General features: G+C 43.5%; 1 protein-coding gene across 2 annotated transcripts in view; it reads right to left on the minus strand.

Moving 5' to 3' along the window:
- Positions 1–22,462, minus strand: part of LOC119382899 (apoptotic protease-activating factor 1) — a 119,203-nt gene that overhangs the window by 92,419 nt on the left and 4,322 nt on the right. For both annotated transcript variants that reach the window (XM_037650797.2, XM_049412339.1), the window contains exons 3-9: positions 21,726–21,899; positions 19,223–19,600; positions 10,675–10,918; positions 10,183–10,415; positions 9,814–9,978; positions 3,181–3,423; positions 519–709 (exon numbers count right to left, since the gene is read on the minus strand). In XM_037650797.2, coding sequence (XP_037506725.1) covers positions 519–709; positions 3,181–3,423; positions 9,814–9,978; positions 10,183–10,415; positions 10,675–10,918; positions 19,223–19,600; positions 21,726–21,899 — 1,628 coding nt within the window. The remainder of the gene's footprint in view (positions 1–518; positions 710–3,180; positions 3,424–9,813; positions 9,979–10,182; positions 10,416–10,674; positions 10,919–19,222; positions 19,601–21,725; positions 21,900–22,462) is intronic.

Below are 22,462 nucleotides of genomic sequence, written 5' to 3' on the forward strand. Positions count from 1 at the left end.
AAACGCGAGTGTCGTCACGTGCCTGGTAAGCCCACGATGTGCACGTAACTGCATACTACTACACTTAAAAAACACATCGATCCTCCTTACAACGCTTGACACAAAGGAAAAAAATGCAGCATGGAACTACTTGCTGACTGCTTCGCATGAAACAGATTCCCACAAGGTGTGGGGTCTGCCAAATTTTTTATTCTTTGGATCCATCATGCTTTTTTTGCTCACGAACTACGCTAATTTTTCGCTCACAACCAATGCTGCTTACACTGACACTGCATTTTCTGTGACATGGGCTTTTTAATGTGACAGGTTTAAGGATGCGCAAGCTCGCTAGAAAGCTTAACACATTGAAGTTGACAACTTGAGGTGTGACAACTGCTGTGTCCGCAACATAAATAAAAATCCCACTTTTATTTACCGCGGGCAAGTAACAAATACAGTATCATCTTTACTGCACAACCCAAACATGCACACAAACAGTATAAGGCAGCATCAAAGCCACTCCATCCACTGAGCCTTACGTCCACATGAAGTAGGGAGTCTGGTGGTCTTTTTCAGCAGCATGGTTCATAGCAATGCCCAGTGCCTTCCGATGTACACTGGAGCTCCGTGGTTGACTCAATGCCAGCTGGATGACATCCGTGTCCCGATCAGAAAGCAAATGGACATTAGGCTGCAAGAACCGCAGCATGTCCAGCCTTTCTTGCTCAACCTGGGCATGTGACATACAGCTGCAGTTTTTCATTCTGCCCAGTGCAATGACTGTATGCTGCATAACAGCAATAACCAGTTAAGAGAGGCCCTGCAACACCTTTCCAAGTAATCATCGAATGACTTTATTACAGAAGTTCATTGCCTCACGAATAGACTGCTGCAAACATTTTTAGAATCTGTCAAGTATGAGGAGAGTTATAGGGATTGTTCACAAGCTATTGGCTGCGAGATCGAGCAGAGTCGGCACCTAGCAGGCGAGTGGGCGAAGCCCAGTGGTGTGGATGGCTCCTTGCATTGTCTGCTAGCCACACTAGCCACACCATGTTCGCATGTGTGTGTACGTCATTCACGTCCTCAGATTACAGCTTATTCCGTTGTGCTAGCACAGTACCGAATGCTTGTACGTATGCCTACATGATATACATAAGCATTTCGCCTTACGAGACTTGTATGCACTCTAATAACTGAGCGCATGCACGTGTCGGTATGGCGCTAGGTCTAACCATCGTACCGTCCATTTGCCAAAGTCATTTCAATGTGGGTACCACTTTGTCGCCCAAGCACATCACATAGAGCATATGGTGTCATCCTAAATGTAAAGAAAAAGTGCTAAATGTCGAGGTGTGAATGCAGAATTTTAGCAACACTGTCTCGGCAAAGTGTTGCAGATTTGGAAATCCTTGTGATACCGCAAAGCATGAAGTAACGTCTGCAGAGGCCGGTTAGCGGTAAAAAGGACCTGATGCCACGCATTTCTATAGCCACTACGCGTGTTCATGCAAACAGAAACGCAGAGTGCACAAAGTTCTACTTCATCTAATTACGCAGAAATACGGGCTCTTTTTTTGCAGCCGCTAGAGCAAGAAGTAAATACTTAATTGACTCAGTCGCGCAACACTATTTATATTGTGGCATAGGTAAAACACAATTGAAACACGTGCAAATAAAGCAAGAAAAAACACTGAGCACAGTGCAGACAGAATAGTTGGTTAGCTATGTTTTCCTTTTTTGTACATGTACGTTGTGTTGACTTCTGACTAGCCAAATAATGTTACAAAACATGGCATTGTGTGCCAAAAAACAGAAAATGTGCTTAAAAAGTGGGTGTGTGGGTTATATGCAGGGGTCAGGCCCGTAGCCAGGAATTTTTTTCGGCGGGGGGGGGGGGCACTTGCTGAAAACCTTGACTATTTGAGAAAAACACCTATTTTCATTATTTTTGGTAAAAACACCTACTTCACCAAAATTGGGGGTGGGGGGGGCTGGGCCCCTAGGGGCCACCCCCTCTTGGCTACGGTCCTGGCAGGGGTTATATGCATTTTTCTTCCTTTTGTAGAGTTAAAGTTAAGGGTGCGGGTTACAGTCAAATCTCGTTACAGCGAACATCAGATTAACGACTATTTCGAAAATCCCCCTCCAAATGTCCATTAGTTTAATGTAAAAATATTTCACTACTACGAATTTCAGTATACCAAAATGTTTCAGAATAACGTATCAAATTTTATCGCCCTTGTATATCCACAACACTTCAAAATAAGAGCGAATTTAAGTTTACTCACGGCAGAGGAAACAATGCCCAGCTCCGTACGTGCCACTATCATCAACATCGGAACGCCCGCGTATTTCTCTATGCGCCTGCCTCATTCAAATGCGCGACAGCCCTATCGCCATCACCATTGTATGTACTTGTTTTCCGAGCCAGGCTTCGCCTCGACTGATTTGTTGGGCAGCTCCGCCTGCATGCTTCTTACATGGCTGTTTTCTCGCCTTTAGCTTGATGGTTGTACGTTCACGATGAGCTCTTGAAGCAGCACAAAAGGAATGCGGCGACAGTGTAAAATGCGAAACGAGTGACCTTTGGGATGAAGTCACCGAAGATTACCGAAGATTACCTGTGCATGCTTCACTAACGTTTGAAAACTAGGCACAGTGCGACGGTGAAGTATGCACGTCGGTTGAACTGACCACCAATAAATACATACCATTTGTCGTGATAAGGAAATGGCGATGAGGACGACGAGAGCAAAGACGACGTTGAAACAGCGCCCGCGAACCAACGCGAAGAACTGGTATCTAAAGCTGATGCTTCAAAGTGCATACGAAGGGTGCGCACTCTGAAGAGTTTGTCTTGCAGCAGTTGAACTGCACCCATCAGACAAAGATCACGCTCTTCCTCAAATAAATGTGCACTCGTTCCGTAACATTGTGCATTTGTTTCTTTGGCGTTTATGAGAGAATAACACGATCGCGGATGTATACCCAGCACAGGTAGGCGACTAATTTGGTTGCATTTATGATTTTTGCACAAATTTTTTATTTTTTCACTAAAACGACTTTTCAAAATAACGAATGATTTTTAGTGGTCCCTTGAGATTCGTTGTATCGAGATTTGACTGTATATGCAGGGGCGGGTTATATGCGAGAAAATACAGTAATGTAGTGAGTGAGACAAAAGAAAAGCAATCATGCCTGTAGGTCACAAAGGAAGTGGTGCTTATAGCGGTGCAAGTCAGTCACCAGGTCACTAGGACAGTTGCACCGTACTTTGCTGTCGACAAAGCGCAGGTCAAGGAAGATGTCCCGAAACTCTTCATGCATTCCAGCCTCATCCAAATGGTAGCCCAGGTACCAATAGAAGTAGCCACGGGCACAAGGCATTTTCCAAGGCTCCCAGCGCTTTAGCAACTTTTCTGCAAACTGCCGGTGGAGGTCCTGGTGGAAGAAGAAAACCAGGCACAGCAAAGGCCAAATCACCAACCTGTCAGCCTCCTTTTTAAGATAACAGAGTCTGTTTGACTCGCTCTGAAAATCTATTAAAATCATAAGAGTTTCTTCCAATTACCTAGAGGAAAAACTGGTGCTGCGAGCTGTTGCGCGCATGAGAATGCTGGGATATGCGAGCTTCAGACTTGGCTCGAATTGGTATCGTTCTCGAAGAGCCCAGACACCTTGAAGACTTGTCTGGCTTCAACACGTTCCTTGCGTCAAAATGGTTGATTTTGCACTGAAAGTGCATGTAGGAAGCTACTTCTTTTTAATCATTGCACAGAAACTACTTTTATTTAAGGAAACCTATATGCGTTTATGTACAATGTTACGAAGCGTAAAAAGTAACGCACGGCCGCTAAACTTGGAAGGCAGACGACAAAGCCAGCGTTCATCTGCGACTGTTTGTCGTCCGTTTCTTTCTTTTGTTGTTTGGTTATGCCGTACAGGTGGGTGGACTTTATTCTAGAATATAATACGTGTGCATGAAATCCATTTATAAAAGTTTTGAGTTTTGTTTTAAAGAAGCTTTATTTGCGCAGTCGTATCCGCTTTTTAGCCGAAGCCTCGCTCAACACCAGCCAACACAAGCCTCGCAGACACATATACAGTCATTCCCATAGCGCCAACGGCGCCCCTTAAAGGAGTCCTGACACAAAAATTTTCGCCCCGCGTTTTTTTGCTGCAATGTGTTGCTGGGGGCCTGTTAGTCATAACACGGCACATCGTTTGCTGCAGCGCGCGACAGGTAATTAATTATAAGCTCCTCATTACCGACACAGCCTCAGTTTCGGTTTGACAGAGCTCCAAAAACGACAAGCCGCCGGGTGCAACTATCACCACCTAGCGAGTGAAACGCTCGGTCACGTGAGCACACAGAACAGTGACGCATTTCCGCGCGGTCTGTCGTCGTCGGGCTCATCGTCGTCTGATGGCGACGATTTTCTTGCGGCGGGGATGGAAGAAATTTTCGACGTGGCGAATCACTTCAGGTTTGACCCGCTGGCGAGGAGCGATTCGTCGGGAAGCGCGTCAAGACAGGAATGGCGGCTACGACGTCATCATAACTTGTACCGGCTGCAACGGTTACGTAGGGGAAGTAGGGGGGTCACCTCGGGTCACCTCCGAGGGTGTCAATGCACTAGGTGCGGCCTATAACGCTGGATCGCGCTCGCGAACTTCAAAATTCATATAAAATACCTTCCAAGCTTTATTCGCTGTCGATATTTTGCAAATGGTACACGCACGTACATGGGAATCGATCCAGCAGGCTATCTCGGCCGCGAAATTTTGTGTCAGTACCCCTTTAAGAAATTCACATAGACGGTAGCACCAGATTTCCCTCTAGGTGTTATTGTGTCATCTATTGAACAAAGTTTGACCAATGTATTGGGATTGAAGAACGGCTTTGACGCCGTAACCGAAAATGTTCAGGAATGTAAGGTAAACATACGTAAAACAATGAACTGATAGACGTAGTAGAAGACATGAATAACCGCATGCGAAGGAACAATTTGATTATTAAAGGCCTCTCTAAAACTGAGCACGAGGGATATGCAGAATCTGAGCACACTGTTAAGGAATTTTTAGATACCCATCTTGGTATTCAAGCGCATGACATAGAAAGAGCTCACTGCCTCGGCCAGCGTCATGCTGATAAACATCGACCGATCATTGTTAAATTTCTAAACTTCAAATCCAAAACAGAAGTTCTGAACAACGCATCCAAGTTAAAAGACCTCAAATCACCCAAAGTCTGGTTAGACGAGGATTTCTCTCCTAAGGTAGCACATGAAAGGAAAATGCTGCGCGATTTCGCCAAGGAGCACCGCAGAGTAAATGAGCGGTTTACTGTGCAGTACAACAAACTACACATGGGAAGTGGCATTTATCGCTATGATTCAGGCTCGAATCGTGTCATTCGTATCGATGCCCGACCAGAGCTGACCGCGAAATGACATCATGAAAAACAAGAAAAGAAAGCTGCTGCACCAGCTCCAATTTGCTTGCTCTTGGCGAATTTCCACAGTATATTTCATAAACTTGACGTCTTAAAAACTATCATGCACATGTGTTCAACCGATATTCTTGTCGGAACTGAAACTTGGCTTTCAGACGACATCGCCGAAAGCGAATTGATGTTCCCTCCGAATTTTGTGCTGTTTCGTCGGGATAGGAATGGGTCTAGAGGAGGAGGAGTGCTCACAGCAGTAAAACAGCAGTTTCAGCCGTCGCTTATAGAAACTGAATTGCCTTTCAAATTAACCTGGATATCTTCATTTTTGCCATGTTCATTGCATCATTGGTGTCTGTTACTGGCCACCAGACAGCTGATCTGAATTCACTGATCTCTTCAATGACTCTACTGAACAAATCATGAAGAAGTTTCCTTGATGTTTCTTAATCCTGTGCGGTGATTTTAACTACCCAGGCATAGACTGGAGGACGTTATCAGTCAACACTCAAAGTAATCGCGCGGAGCACCTGCATTTTCTTCAGTGCCTTCACTATCATCACCTCACCCAAGTAGTGCATGAACCCACTCGCGGTAATCATACATTAGACCTCATCTTAAAGGGGTCATGAACCACTTTTCCTAGTAATGATCTGATGACCTCAGTATCAGAGTTTACTGCCTCCCGAAACGACTGCTGCAAAAATTTCTCGAATACGCCAAGAATGAGCGAGTTACGGAGGTTTGGCGCACGCTTTCAGCGCTTTCTCTCTTTTCTCGCGCTGACGAGTGCACTGGAAGCTACACAGGGAGAGATGGCACGGGGGAAGAAAGTTACGTCAGCCCGCGTCATGAAACACGATCGCTCTCCCGCTGTGATTCGCATGCGCGAGTGCGGCTACCGTGTACTGAGGAGTGCGTCGCCGGCAAGTGGCGGCACCCCGTGGCAAGAAGTGCATCTGATCCGAACGCCGCTCTCGATTTACATCGGCTATCGGCCAATGAGGATGCTATGTCTTTTTCGACGCGGCGATGCAGATCATGACGTCAACCGGCAGACGCCCCGCCCACCGACGAGAGTGAGAACCGGCCTCTGTTTGAAAAGAGGGCGCCTGAGAAAACAGCAACTTCGTGTTCCGCTTGTAGCCTTTATGACGACTGCAATATTTGGCTGAGCAGTTCATAGCCGTGTCAGCTTTCCGCAGGATGTGCTTTTTCAACAAGCCCAAGGGGTGCTTCATGACCCCTTTAACGAACAATCCTGATCCTAGAAGGGATAAGTGATCACAGAGGTGTGCACTGTTCGTTCCCTCTACCACGCAGTGACAAAAGAAAAATAACAAAACAAATACTCAACTATGCGCAGGTAGATACAGAAAAAATGAATTGCATGTTACAACGCTTTTTAGTTGATTTTTCAGTCAAGCTTCGCAAGCCGTAACAGGTGCATATTTCGCAATAACCTTAAACATATAGAAGATTCATGTGTGCCTAGACTCACTATAAGCTCACATATAAGTGATCCCTGGTTCACTCGCGATGTAAAGATGTGCATAAACCGGAAGAAAAGGGCGTATCGAAAAGCAAGTCAGTCAAATGAGCCAGAAGACTGGCAAAAATACAAAGAAATCTCGAAACAAACAGAAAAAATAATTGTCAAAGCAAAAAACCGATATTTTTACTGCACTTTGCCCAACCTGTTAAAAACAGATCCAAAAAAGTTTTGGAATGTAATAAATCCTAAACAAGATCAGTTGGTACTATCTATGTTAGGTACCGACGGCAACGTGCTGACACTAGATGAGTGTGCCGAGCAATTTACTAAGTATTTTGCCGGGGTATACACAGATCAAGATCATATTAATAGCTCTCTGATCCTCCCGAAGCCAACCATCTCGTTTAGCTTTTCGTCGACCATTACAAGCACTAACGGTGTAAAACATGCCATTGACCGCTTGCCATTCAAGACCAGTCCAGGCCCTGATGGCATCAGTGCTAAACTTTTAAAATTCCCCAGTCACTTCTCAGAAACTGTACTTTCTTTAATATTCTAACAGTCACTTGACTCTGGGGGTATACCAGAACACTGGAAAATAGCTCATGTTCTGCCCATACCTAAGACTGGTGATAACACTGTCTTCAAGAACTACCGCCCTATATCTCTAACCTCTATTAGCTGCAAACTGCTTGAGCACATAATCTACACACATATAATGGCGCATCTCAATCGAAATAATTTGCTTGTAAACAACCAGCACGGTTTCCGTCCGAAGCTCTCGTGCCAAACGCAGCTTTACGAATTGCTAAGAGACCTTCACACCTCACTGCACCTGTCTTACTCTGTTGATGGAATCTTTATCAATTTTTCAAAGGCCTTTGACCGTGTACCTCACAAACGACTAACACTAAAAATACGTAATCTCAAACTTGATAGCGAAACGGCACGATCGCTTGAAGAATTTCTAACAAACCGTTCTCAGGTAGTTAAATTAAATGATAACATATCCAGTCCAACGCCCGTCAAGTCAGGTGTCCCTCAAGGTAGTGTAATAGGTCCGCTTTTATTTTTAATACGTATGAATGGCACAGCATTAAATATTAATTCCACAGTTTACCTTTTCACAGACGATTGCGTTATTTACAGAGAAAGAGCTGGCCCTAACGACGTCATAACTCTACAATCTGACCTTGATAAGCTAACACAGTGGTGCAGCAAATGGCAAATGCAAACTAATATAGAAAAGACCAAACATGTGACGTTCAATTCTGTCTTTAAGTCACAATCTAATATCTACATACTAAACGATAACATAGTAGACTCTGTTACTTCAGTTAAATACCTCGGAGTCTTTATAAATTCTAATCTAACATGGACTGACCATGTAGAATACATTACATCTAAAGCTCAAAAGAAGCTTGGCTTTCTGAAACGACGCTTATATCTGGCCGACAGCGACACCAGGCTTCAAGCATAAAATTTCCTGGTGCACCCTTCACTGGAATATGCATCAATCATTTGGCATCCCCATCAAATAACCCTTACTAATCTTCTGGAAGCCGTTCAGAATAAAGCAGCACGATTCATCTTATCATCATACTAGCCATTTCAAAGCGTTTCATCTTTGAAAGAAACGCTGCAAATGCCGCTGCTTGCTGTGCGCAGGAAATTATCCAGATTATCTTTTTTCCACACCCTGTATCATAGTAATACATCATTTGCCCGGTCGCACATTTTACCGCCATGTCATACTTCTAGTCACACCAATCATACTTACAAAGTAAACCCTATTTTCGCCCGGATGGAAAAATACAAGAATTCCCCTTTAACTCTGTCAATAAAAGAATGGAATGACTTACCTTCCAGAACTGCCACAATAACTGAGCCTTCTTTGTTTAATTCAGCATTGCTTACATACTTGAACTCCTGTAACTTTCAGTAACAATCTTGCTTCGTTCGTTGTTTACTCTTGTTATAGTGTTTGCCTTGTTACTATGTTTTACAAATTACTGTACCATAGCACTGTATTAATCTGCAATGATAGTTTCTCTGTAAAAATTGTTCTGTTTTTATGTCCCCCCCCTATGTAATGCCCCTTAATGGGCCCTTACGGTACTTGAATAAATAAATAAATAAATAAATAAATAAATAAATAAATAAATAAATAAATAAATAAATAAAACTCTATGATTAAAGTACACTGAGTCAGACAAATGAGTATTTCTTTTACAGTGTGCTAGCATGGAAGTAGGTAATTGTGGTACACTGATGATTTGCCATCTCATGCATATGGCATCAAGGTGCGAGGCCCGAGCCATCACATGCCGCATCGTTCATAACTTTTGTTTAGCCTCGAGATGCTCGACACCGTTGGTGCCACACATCCCAACATAATGTTAATGCATTCCTCTAGCATGTACCGCTAAATCAACACTAGCATTCTCGTTGCATTGATGTTTACTCAAATCTAGCTGTGCAGATTCTGTATTGGCCTTGCAACGTTTTGCTGGAGCATTGCCATGCGCCAGCTGAAGCCTTGTGTTCTTTCCAGACATCCACGTGATATCGATAAGATGAATAGAAGTGCTTTCACACTGAAAAACTTGAGGTTCGGGTGATATGTAAACTTCAAGTTATGGCGTAGCTTCAAGGCAGCATGAGTCATACTGCTGTTAAATCACCTTTTCATGTTTGTTATAAACAGAAAAATGTGTATATTGATTTGTTTTGGTTACTTCAAATACCAAAATTTCAGCAAGAGTGAATAATGAATAGCATACTGTCCAATAGAACATCTATGTTCGGCCGAACCTAATCAATGAAATATATGCACCTCACATAAGGTCTATACTACTAATAAGAAAAATCAACAAGTCCTACCAACCTTTAGTGAGGTTGCCCTCCTCTTGAGAAAGTTGAGGTAGAGATCGTGGATCCCATAGGTGTAGGAGTTGTGTACAGGCTCCATGCGCACGAGCGACTTCTGCACTAAGCCATGCATGGCGTGCTCGACATTGGCGGCATCCATGTCCCACAGCACCTCAAACACCTGCAGATGGTGCAACCATTTTTTAAGCTCGAACACCACATCAAAAGAAACTGAAATTGGAGCAAGGCACTAGCTTTCCAGTGGTGGCAGTCAAGAAAGCATTGAAGAAGTTTTCACACAACCAAGCAGAGGCACAGGAGCATTGTCTCGCAGCCTCAGATTTCAAACGGCATGTAAACTGGAGGGAGCACAGTAACCACTCACCAAACTGGGGATGTCAACGTCTTCAAGAAAGAGAGCAAAGCTTTCGAAGTATCCGAGCTGTTCAGAGTCTAGGCTATTGACGATGAGCTCCAAAGCTGCATCGTAGCTGCTGCCTGAACCATGCCTCACTCGACCCTTCCCACGTGCATCTTCAATGTACGGCCTCCATTTCTCGGGCTGCCTAGCATTGGGACGCAGCACAGCTGCAATATTGGCCATCAAGAGGGGCAGCCCTGGGCACAGAGAAAGATGCGAAAAGCTGGTACAGAAAAAATCCCGAATATGATGCTAAGGTATTGCTAAATCCACCTATAACTCACTCCCTGTTTTCGATGAACTTCGCATGTTTTGCACAATTTTATCAACAAAGTAAAATCTTAGCAATCTGGGATTTTTCAATGAGTGCCCGAGGTATCCTAATGTGCAATCATTATACAAGTAAATATGGTTATCGCAAGGTAAGCACAGCAGCTGACAAAGTATGTGCCGTACCTCGGTGGGTAGCCCATATCTCCTCAACCTCTAGAGGCAGCTCTTGCTCAGGCATTTTCAGGATGCTTGCAAAAAGTTGCCGAGTTTCGTCAAGGGTGAGCCCTTCGTCGATTTGAATGGAGTGCTTGTACATGTGTATGTCATTCACAACAGAGTCGTCGCGTGTAGTCACCAGCAGAGGGACGCCTACAGAAAATGCCTCCACAACTTGAGGGGACCACACATCGTCGAGCACCAGCAAGGCCTACAAAGAAACATGAAGTAAACCAAACATTCACAAACAGCTGAGACTGCAACAAATGCTGCGGCAGAACAAGTACAGTAAAACCGCATTAATTCAAAGTCGCTGGGACTGAAAAATCTTCGAATTAAGCAGGTTTTCAAATTAACGAAACATATAAAAAGCGGGATGCAAAGAACACTGAATTACTGAAAGTAATCAGAGGTGGTCGTTGCTGTGCCTGCTAGTTTGTGGCTCCAAGGGCTATGTTTTCTAGCAATACCCGGTCCCAATTTTTCCGCAAGCCTGGGGAAACAGTAGGCCTCGCTACTGCCAGTGCAAAAAAGGAGAAAAGGTCTTGTGGTCAACTGAAATGTGCACCTGCGGAAAAGAAGATGTGCTTCACTGCAACACAGTGGTAAGATGCGGGAAGCATGTCCCCTGTTCTTCGCAGCGTCAGCGCCTCATGATGCGACTATTCACCCATTCTTTCTGGTAAAATAAACAATTTAATAATAGACAGTGTGACGAAATTTGCGATGTGTTCTGGCTGGAAAACATGATCATGGAAGTTTTCAAACTCGATTTTCGAAGTAGGCACTGCAGGCAAAAACTCCGCCAGCAGTGTAAGTGCACAAATTGCTGGAACAATCGCCAATCGAAGGTTTGCATACATCGTGAATTCCGTCAGACTGTCCTTTATTTATTTTTTTTTTCCCAAAAAGAATGGGTAAATCATGATGCACTGACGTTGCAAGAAGCATGCGACATGCTTCACGCGTGTCACCACTGTGTTGCAGTGAAGCACGTCTTTTCTTTTCTGCAGGCACACATTTTAACTAACCACAAGACCGCTGGGTTTTTTTTTTCTTTTTTTTTTTTGCTGGCAGCAGCGAGGCTGGGATGCTTCACCTAGAGCACTGCACGGGCAGTGATTCTCAGCTTGTTCAAGTTTACCCACCCAAACCCAGCCTGCTCACTCAAAAGTGAGGCCCGGGCCCGGCCTGAACCCGAGAAAAAATTTCGCCCACATGGCCATCGGACTCGAACCAGTAATCTAGGTGGTGTTGCCCAAACATGGAATCAACAGCATGGTGCTTGAAGTGGCAAATGTCAAGCCTTTGTTAGCGCATGCTTTGCTAACAATTATACCTTAACCAACAGTAATTGCTTGTAAAAAGGTGCTCATGGTGGAAACAATTGCGCGGACGTACTGGGTACGATGAATGTTCGCTCAGCAGTGGTATACTGTACTTATTGTTGTGGCAAATAGAATGGGTATCATCAAAAGCGTTTTGTAGCAGATACTGTAGCAAGGATAGTGATTTGCAGTAGTTCAGCTTCGATAGGGAGAGCAATAAGAATAGCGAAGACAGAGAACAGAGCACAATCTTCACTTTGTTTTTCTTGTGCTGTCTATTGAAATTTAAACATGCTCTAACGAGAAAGACCAATGGTGCACCCTTCTATATATGTAGCGCATACCTTCAGCATAGTAACACTTTGCCACAGCAAGAGAAATAGAGGAAGAAAGCCAAATATATTACTCTGTATATACACTAATTTAGAAAGAAATTATAACAAAGTGCGTGCACCACGTGTATTTTTGGAAATACGTATAAGCAGCTGAAGGGACAAAAAAAAACTATTCGTCATAGCATTCTTTTCATATATCCCACCACTGCTACTATATACAGTCTATAAGCTTTTTGTGGCATATTTCATAGTTTATTTCTTCACATGTCAATGTGCAAAAAATTAAATTATCAAGAGACTCCGGCTTTAAGTACGCCATGTGCTGTTGCATAACATATCCTACTGCGCTAAAATTCCTCGCACTGCTTGCACTAGCCGAAGGGGCGCACATCTGTCTTTCAAATTGCGAAGGCGTCGGCAGTTGTTCTTAACTTCCACCACTGGATCAAATTTAGGACGTCTTTGGGGACCTCTGCAGAATGAACATAGCTGTCCAGCTCATCTCTTCATTTCTCTCGTTCTCGAACGCGGTCCCACTCTTCAATTTTATCTATAAAACTCCTCTTTGAGGGCTTCCCCTAGCAGTTTTCAACAGTGTAGCTTATGCATGGTTTGCACCGTGCTCTCTTTTTTTTTTCTTCCATACTGTAATGGTGTGTGCCTTCCTAACAATGTTGTACTGGCAGAAGGTTGACAATGGACTACGCGGGTAGGACAAGTGGACTAAGCGATATGAAGCTATTTTTGGGGTTCATCCAAGTTTGGTAATAAAGGCGTGGATAAGCTTCTTGTCGCTTACTTATTGGATGCATGTGGTTCGAGGTAAAGGGACATCACACGGCACGGAATACGTAATGGTCTTTTTTCAAGCCAGATATTTCCTCAAGCGAATATACTTTGCCCCACACCTTATTTAATGGACCTATGCTATTCCTGCACATTCCAATGCTGTTGCGGCAGTATCATCATGCAGTTCTCGCACTATATAGCGCAGGGGTCTCAAACACGCGGCCCGCGGCCTGCACATGACTGTGTTCTACCCATTCTCTTTTATTTTGTTTAAAAGGACGTTCTTAAGCTACACAGGCATGACAGTTTTAAAGCACTTTTCTCGTGAGGCACCCCATGCGGCCATGTGCTGATTCATAACCGTGACACAAGACTATAATTCAGAATCGGCGTCCAGATTTTAGTCATTTCGGAGATAGGTATCAATATGTTGTTGGAATCCTGCCGACAAATACCCTTCAGTAATGACACATCTATGAGATATAGGAAAGGTCTTCTTTGAAATGGCAACGTAAGCTGACATTTGGCTCTTGGTATAAATTTATTATATTACATCTATTACTCGTACTACAAAATAACATCTGCGATATAAAATAATAAGAAATGCAAACAAACCACAGTATAGCGAGATGTTAATGCTTTAAGCGCCTGGTCTACTTACTTTTAGCTCGCTCGTTTCAGATATATAAAGTAGCTACATTGCAAGAAGCAAAAGAGGTTCAGTAGTTGCGCTTCATAAAACTCCTCCAAACAGCTTGCCCGACATAAAAAAAAAAGCATTTTGTTTCCAAGATAAAATGTAAAACATATATGTATGCACAACGTATGTGGAACAAACTTTAAGGGACACGAAAGAGAAAAATGATTTTTATCTTATCAGTAAATTACTCTTTATTACTCTTTTACAATTCCAAAATCGTCACGCTCACCGCGACAAGACTTTCGGTAAGCTAGAAAACGCGCAAAAAGCAAATGCGGGCAGCGACGGCACCTTAAAATTCGCGCAGCAAACGCCGTGACGTCATAGATTCTGACAGCGTCTAGTGGGGCCTGCGTAGTTCCTAATCAGTAAAAATGAAGTACACTAACGTCTGAGGGGGCCACAAACTTAACATACCTATTTAAGGAAATTTCGTAGAACCAATGTTCCCAAAATACGACAAATAAAGTTTGAAATCCGTGACCTCACGTGCGGAGATTTCAGCACAAGAATTAAAAATGGAACTTTGCCCTTGATTTCCTCCTCTATTGATAAACTTATGATGGTGAAATGAATGATATTCGAGTTCTCAGAGTACGCTTTATCAGTCTAAACCGATTCAGTGTTTCACTTTATTGTCCTTTTAAGAATTGAGGAAGCTCCAAACCCGGCTCGACCTGAGCCCGCCACCTTAAACCCGGGCCCGACCCAAAACCCGGAGCTCCAGGCCCGAGCCTGGCCCAGGCCTGCCGTGAAAACTACTTTGCCCGGCCCGGCTGGGCACGGGTTTTCGGGTAGGCCCGAGCCCGTGCGGTGCTCTAGCTTCACCTATCACTCATTAGTATTGCTACATTGCATTGAATAGTAGCTCCTAAGGGTTGTTGTTTCTGTGAATTTGCAGCGAAATTGGGATCGGGAATTGGCACATGGCACCCAAAGTTCTTGAATTAACCGGGCTGATCCTGACCGCCGCTTCAAATTATCCACTCAAATTTACATTGCAAAATGCGGGACCGCAGAAATCCTTTGAATTAAGTGGAATTTTGAAATAACAGCTTTAATTAACGAGGTTTTACTGATAAGAGCTAACAAGCATTCCTGATCCCAAATGGTACACTTTGGTATAAAAATCATAAATACCAAAACAGCAAGTGCATATATACCTAAATACAGATAGAACGTGAAGCACCAGTAAGAGATCCTACAAAGAAAAAAAATCAGCAAAAGTTAAAATGCAACTCTGCCAATTTCATCATGCAATCTGTTGTTGCCATCACTATGTACAGTAAAACCTTATTATAATGAAAGTGAAGCTGAATTTGCTTTGTTATAACCACTATATCGTAATAGTATCAATCACAGTCGCCGACCATTCATTTCGAAGCTAAAAATCGGACATGCTCGTTTATTCGAACACCTTTGCAGCACTGCCACTCGCCCCATTACTTCGCCCCATTGAAGTAATATAAACTCACGACCGAAAATTCGGACACCTCACAGTGCACCGTTCAATTTCTTGGACTACGGCTGGCTGATCGAGTGCATCGTCGAATGCCATGACAAGCTGTCAGCGATGTTTACAATATATTTTTGCTAGATTGCCAGCACTGAAAGTTTGCACTGGCTATGGCTTGAGGTCAAGCCAGTGTAAAAATCCATGTAGAAGCTACAATTGCCGATCTCAAAGGCTATGTTGGCTACGTATAATGGTTGCCTTTCAGCTCTAGCCAGCCGAGTATCCACTGAATGGCTGCTACGGCCAAATCTCAGGCCAAGCCAAGCTGCGCTCTGAGTCAGCACAGTTGGTGTTTGAGAATGACCGGCTGTACCGCACGTACGACTCAAAGAGAGAAGTAGTACACCACGAGCGCTGCAGCACGAACTAGCCAGGCGTCGTTCTCTTTTGAGTTTGAGGGTTTGCATTGCCAGCTGTTTCTGCGGCTAGGCCTGATCTGTGCCTCACGCTCTGGGTCTCTCTCTCTTGTTTGTTCCTTGACGTGCGAGGCCTGATCTGAAATGACTCCAACGGCACCTGTTCCATCTGCACTGTCGGTACTAATGGAGAAAAGCGGCAACTACAAGACACTGACAATGGCGAAAAACGCAGCGATTATTCGCCAGGTGGAAGCAGCCAATTTCAATCCGATGTTACTCGGGAACTTTCGTCAAGTTGGACGATGACGAGATCGTCTGTCAGGTTCTCAAACCAGCGCAGATGGACAGTGACTCCAATGATGCGCCGCCCACACCACGGTTATCAAAAGTGGATATAGCACAGGCCGTAACAGTGCTACTGACAAGCTACAGCAACGACCAAACACCGGCTGAAATACTGGCCGATTTGGTCGTACTTCAGCGTGCTCGTGTGCAGACGTGTATTGATAAGCTTTTGCGGCTACTAGGCCAATAAAGTAGGCTTGTGCAAATATTCGAGCTCTTCGAATATTCGAACGAATATTACAGTATTCGAATTCGCTTCGATTCGAATTTAAATTATTGGAAATTTCGAAGTATTCGAAATGAACGAATAGGTGTACATTAGTCCGCATGTAATGCCCCTGTAAAGGTGGTTTCACTGCAGTGGAGGAGTGCTATGCCGTGAATGCACCTTTCCAGAAAGAATCCGCACTGCCGCGAAGCCCCCTTTCAAGGTTAAATGAACAGATTACCCTCACATCGATTCATCATTTTTTAAGTTTAAAAGCTTGTTATACCAGCTTATATGCTTCAAGTATAGTAAATTTTAAAACGTCACATATTTTACAGGTTATCACCTGCATTCTACCGAAAGTCAAATCCTGCTACTACTATTCAAGGTTGCTTCCACTTCCTTTGAACTAAAAAGAATGACATTTGCAAATGCGTTACAATTTTAAAACGTGCCGGTTGGCTGAGTCATGACAAATATGCTCATTTTGCTTTATAATATGTGATATATGCTATTCGAATTCAATTCGAAATTATTCGACCAAAATCACTATTCGCTTCGAATTCGCTTCGAACCTAAAATTTGCTATTCGCACATGCCTACAATAAAGGCACTTTTTTTCTGGTGAATCCTCTTTTTCGTACTCTCGATTATTTGGACTTTTCAGCAGTTCCCGTAGAGTAATAAATGGTCGGGGACTGTATTGCCCTTTATTACAGTAATACGCTCAATAAGCTGCAAAACATAAACGTGCAAACAAGATGGCACTGTGGCCCACAGTAACAAAATTTTCGTCTGCAATGCGACAAAATTTTCATCATATACAAAAATTTTTTATTTTCTTACATTTTCTATCCCATTCTTTAGCACAGAGTTAAAGGGACGCTAAAGGCAAATAATTTATGTCAGAGTGAAAGGTCAATGTGTGAGAACATCCAAAACGTCAGTAGTATTATCAAGAGCAGTGCTCTACTAATAGAGAAATTAGGGTAAATGTAGGACATGATATGCGCCACGAGTGGGACATTTTGGAAATGATCCCAATGACGTCAAGAGTTCAGAGTACAATTAACCAGTAGTAATCAAACTAGTTGCGATAAAAAAAGAACCTTCCGTGCATCACAAGACCTGATAAAATGCTGCTTGTTCGTTTCTGTTTCATTCATGGAAAAAAAAACCTCTTGGTGTTACCATGGGGAACGGCGTGAGTGGTTCAAAAGTTCTGTTTTAGCCAGGCCGCGCTTCGCTCACGTGGTCGCGTCTCAGTAGTAGTTTCAGTATTGCGTACTGTTGCATGTGCTTGGCTCTTGCTATTTTCGCACGGTTGATACACTACTTCTGCTGCTTGTCAAGCTAAGCTCTGTTACAGTGAACTATACAGTATTGGAGTGGCCCGTGGCTGCGCCTTGGCAAGGTTGATGGCCGCTGTTGCGCAAGAAACAGTAGCATCGGCGGCCGGGCAGTAAAGGCGCGCAACATTGGGCACGACAACTGCTACGTCAGAAGGCCCGTTCAGGCGGGTGATTTGAAGGGGTGCAGACCACTAAAATGCCATTTTCTTTCAAAATAAGCATTTCCTTGGCACAAAACAAGCACTACGAGGTTTCTGGAACACTATTTCAACAATCAACGTCGACTTAATATTTGCCTTTAGTGTCCCTTTAAGGGAGAGACTGCGCTTAAGATTTTTTCTTTATTTCTTGATCGATTTCGATGAACCTTGGTGACTTTAGGTATATTTGTGTGCTGATTTCAAATTTGCAATTATTTTTCCAGTATATAATGTGTAGTTTTTAAAATACAAAATATTTCATGTGCCTTTTGGGAAGCAAGATTATTTCTAAACTGAGTGCGTTACAAAGCAAGTCAGCATATTACAATAATCCGGAATCGAAACTGCGTGCAGTGCAACAAAAACCCATTTGAACAAAAATTATGGTACGTTGAACATTCGCGAGTGAGTCAATTTCAAGCTGGAATTTCATCTGTGAGTGTTCAACATACCATAACTTCTGTTCTAATGGATTTAGAACATCCATTTTTGCTGCACTGCACACACTTCAGATTCCAGATTATCGTGATACGCCGATTTACTTTGCAACTACATAACTCGGTTTAGAAAAAATCTTGCTCCCCAAAAGGCACATGAAATATTTATTTTAAAAACTACACATCAAACTAGAAAAATAACTGTATATTTGAAATTAGTGCACAAATATACATAAACACAGGAAGATTCATCAAAGTTGATCTATAAATAAATTTTTTTTCAAGTGCCATGTCCCCCTTTAAAGGGACACTAAAGAGAAACAATGAATTAGTTTAGATTGATAAAGTGTGCTCGGAGAACTCTTGTGTAGTTTATTTCGCCACCATAGGTTTATTATTTAGAGGAGAAAACAAAGTTCAAAGTCTCATTTTTAAATTTCGCGCCGAACTTTGTAATGCGTGACGTAAAAGATTTCAAAGAGCATTTAACGTATTTTGGCGCCGCTGGCTTGACGAAATTTCTACAAACTCGTTATGTCAAGTCTCTGGCCCCCTCAGAGGACAATGCACTTTGATTTAACCGATTAGGAACTACGTAGGCCCAAGCAGGCGCCGTCAAAAATATGTGACGTCACGGCAAATGGTGCGGGAATTCCAAGGTGTCATCGCCACCTGTATTTTCTTTTTGCGCGTTTTCTCGCTTATTAAGGGTCTTCTCGCAGCAAGCGTGGTGTTTTTAGTATCGTGGAAGCGTACTCTACTAATGCGAGAAAAATCGTTTTGCTTTTTAGTGTCACTTTAAGCGCTCATTTGTCCCCTAAAACTGTGTCCTTGTCTTCTGTGCATGCTGATATTTCGCGATGACGATCTTTATGCTTTTCTCAACATGCCAGTGCACCATTTCATCTTTCTGCAAGATTTGCAGATGCACATATTTGCTACTCACTCTGGGGTATTTCAGACTCCAACGCTTCAGCCGACAGGTCGCCATTTCGACAGTGCCAACGTCCTTGTGCGAGTCGTAGTTCAGGCGGTCGAGCTGAAGATGCATCTTGTGCAGCACGTCGCTCGGCTCACGCAGTTTGCCCATTTGTATCCAGTGGACTCCATCCGGGAAGCATTCCCGCAGCAGCTTATAGTCCCTCAAAGCCTCTGCGGCCAGGATCGACTTGCCACAGCCTATCATGCCATGCAGAAGCACAGATCCATTGGTACGGTGATCACTGTGGGACAGAGACCACAATGCTTCTCTGATCTTCAGCACAGTCCCTCCTCGCTTCACCAGATGCACGGGGCGAAACGGCACTCCACCATTCTGAAGTGCCTGTCAAGAATGAGAAAGTAAGCACAAGAATGTCAGAGAACTCACTTTTTCTTCAAGTGTGCACCCAATTGCCACATGAAATTGTCACAGCAACACTGCCAGTGTCCAAGAATTCGTTGTCACATGAATTGCCTGCTTAGGATAAAAATTTGCTTTAACAGTGGTGCGAAATCGCCACTTTCAGTTCATGGCTTTCAATGTTTGCCTCAGATGTAATGCTGTGCCACATTGCATGTTACAGTCGATCTCGGTTATATCGAACTCGGATATATCGAATTATTGGCTATATCGATCAGTTGAGAAATCCCCTTGAATTTCCCATGCAAAAGTATGGGGTTGGTGTGCACGTATGTCGAACTCCCGCACAGCGAAACATCCGCTATATCGAACGCTGCCCCGCGCCGAAGCCCAGAAAGTGCATTTTTCCTAACCATTGATCATTTTTCGGCCGCGTTCTCATAAGTTCCAATCCCTCGTCACGCGCAGGTGACGAAATTGCGTTGCTCTAGTTCGTTGCGCAGCGCTTGTCAGTTCACTGGTATATTTGACGCGCGGTACGCAGGTTTTAACGCATGGGCTAGTGTTTTTCAAAGAGGCTGATTGCCGAGGGCACCAAAATGAGAATTCGAAGTGACTTCGCAGTCTTGTTGTAATGTTTGCATTCCCTTCCTTGTCTCTTCGCGCACGATGGCATGCGGGCCCGCAAAGCATGGCCTTCGAGATCCGCAACCTCGTGACGTATTTTGTGTTTTCGGTTTTAAAATGCTGATCTCAGAGGCTACGCTTTTTTTCGCATTTTTCGCCAAAGTAGCGGCTGCCTTCTGCAAAGCCACAAGTGCCATCGGTATCACCAACATGTCAACGGTGGAGAAATGTTCCTTTGTGCAGCGTGTACTTCGTGCTTTGTTCTTGATAAATCGTTATTCGAGAGACAAACTAAACTGTCCCGCTCGTAGCGATAAAAATGATGACTGGTGCTTGAAACGACGTCAAGTAAAGCACCGTCGTGCACTGTTTCCTTACGGGCCTTGGTACTAGGTGACGACTTCGGGCGCGTCATGACCGCCAACTACGGCGTACGGTGCATCAGTGAATTTTGCGACTTAGCGTTTCCGGGCGCCGTATCGGACGGGAGCACAGCGAGTGACTTCATCAGTGCAGATAACGACGTAGCTGTTTCTGACTGCATCGATGCCGAGATCATAGCTGACGTTGCCGGTGCTGCGGAAATGGACCCGTGCGGTTTGAAGATGCCAGCCGCCGCTGCCACCGCTAAACCCTTTACGGCGCTACAGAGCTCCCATCAGCGTTCAGCGTCGATCACCGCTATTGTGGCGGAAGGTGCTGAATTTACTCATTTGGACAGCTTATATAATATTGACGATGACTTGATGAATTCACGACGCGCAAGAAGCAAGACAAGTTGACGGACTTCGTTCATGCGAAATAAAGTGCGCTAACTTGCAGAAGAAGTTCTCGCTTTGTTCTTTAGCATATGTGAGCAGTTGTCATGTTCGCGCTTTTTACGATTTCAGAAAACTGTGTCGAGGCCTGCAGTGCTTTAACTAAAGCCTTAAATAAGCATATTTCGTATTTCGAATTATCGATATATCGAACTATTTCACGATCCCCTTCGAGTTGGATATATCCGGGATCGACTGTATTGCGTCATGTACTGTTAGATCAGAGCACCTCAAACTGGGCTCTGAAAAACCCAGCGCAGAACCCAGGTGTTCTGCAATGGAAGTTTTAAGAGTTCTGTAAGCAACCAGAATGAATGTGATAACATCCTGTTTTATCCCAATTAACACAAATTATCAACCAGAAAAAAGATTGAGTTATGTGACTTTGCATGCCAAAACCACATTTGTTTAACTAAAAATGGTTCACTAGATGTGACACCTTTGCGCATCCTGTAGACTACCACCGATGCAAATTGTACCACCGATGAAAATTGATCCAATAAAACACGTTGCGGGGCTAGTTGGTGATACATTCTTATTTAAAAATTGTAGCGCTACATTAGACGAGGACAAGAAGAAAGGTACATGACAGGACGGTGTAGCACTACAATTTTTAAATAAAAAAATTGATCCAATTGTCCTCAAAGAGGTGGCGACCTCACCTTGTGCACCTCGACATTCTCCTGCCTAATGGCACTGTGCTCCATTCGAAGCTTCTGTGCAATCCACACATAGGCATTGTCTCGTTCCAAGGCATCGATGAACACATTGTAGCCAGCTTCACCCTTGCCACTCAAGGCATCAAGGAGTCTTCTAACTCTGTTTTCAACAGAATCCTGTAGTATGTGTAAAAGAACATTTAATGGGTAATTTACTTATTTTTTTATTGTACCCTCAGGACCTGAGGGCATTACAAAGGGGAGAGGCGATACATAAAGAATACATTACAATATAAACAGCAAGGCAAAACGAAAAAAAAAAAAAGAAAGTACAAGTACGAAGTAACTGGTGCAAACACACAGCAAGACAATAACTTAAAATAGCAGCAGGGGTACATTATAACAATTTTAGAACGGTAACGAAAAAATTATATAGTAGCAAGCATATACAAATTCAGAGAAGAATTATGGTTTTACGAAATAGGTTATCTGCTGATAGGTTATTAGTTATGCTTATCTTATATGGTAGTCTGAGGAACATTGACAAAACAATGAAATTACTGTAAAGACAAGTACGCCCTTGAAATTTTTTTAATAACATCATGAAAGTGTTGACCCCAGGGCACCGCAGTTTCCAATATCAGTGAGAAGCAATGAGATCAGCAATACGACGATCAGCTTCCCATTGGCATTTTAGATACATCAGAGTGCAGATAACGCTGACACGGTGCATGCACCTC

Source organism: Rhipicephalus sanguineus, chromosome 2 (assembly GCF_013339695.2).
Source record: "Rhipicephalus sanguineus isolate Rsan-2018 chromosome 2, BIME_Rsan_1.4, whole genome shotgun sequence".
In the NCBI taxonomy this organism is placed as follows: Eukaryota; Metazoa; Arthropoda; class Arachnida; order Ixodida; family Ixodidae; genus Rhipicephalus; species Rhipicephalus sanguineus.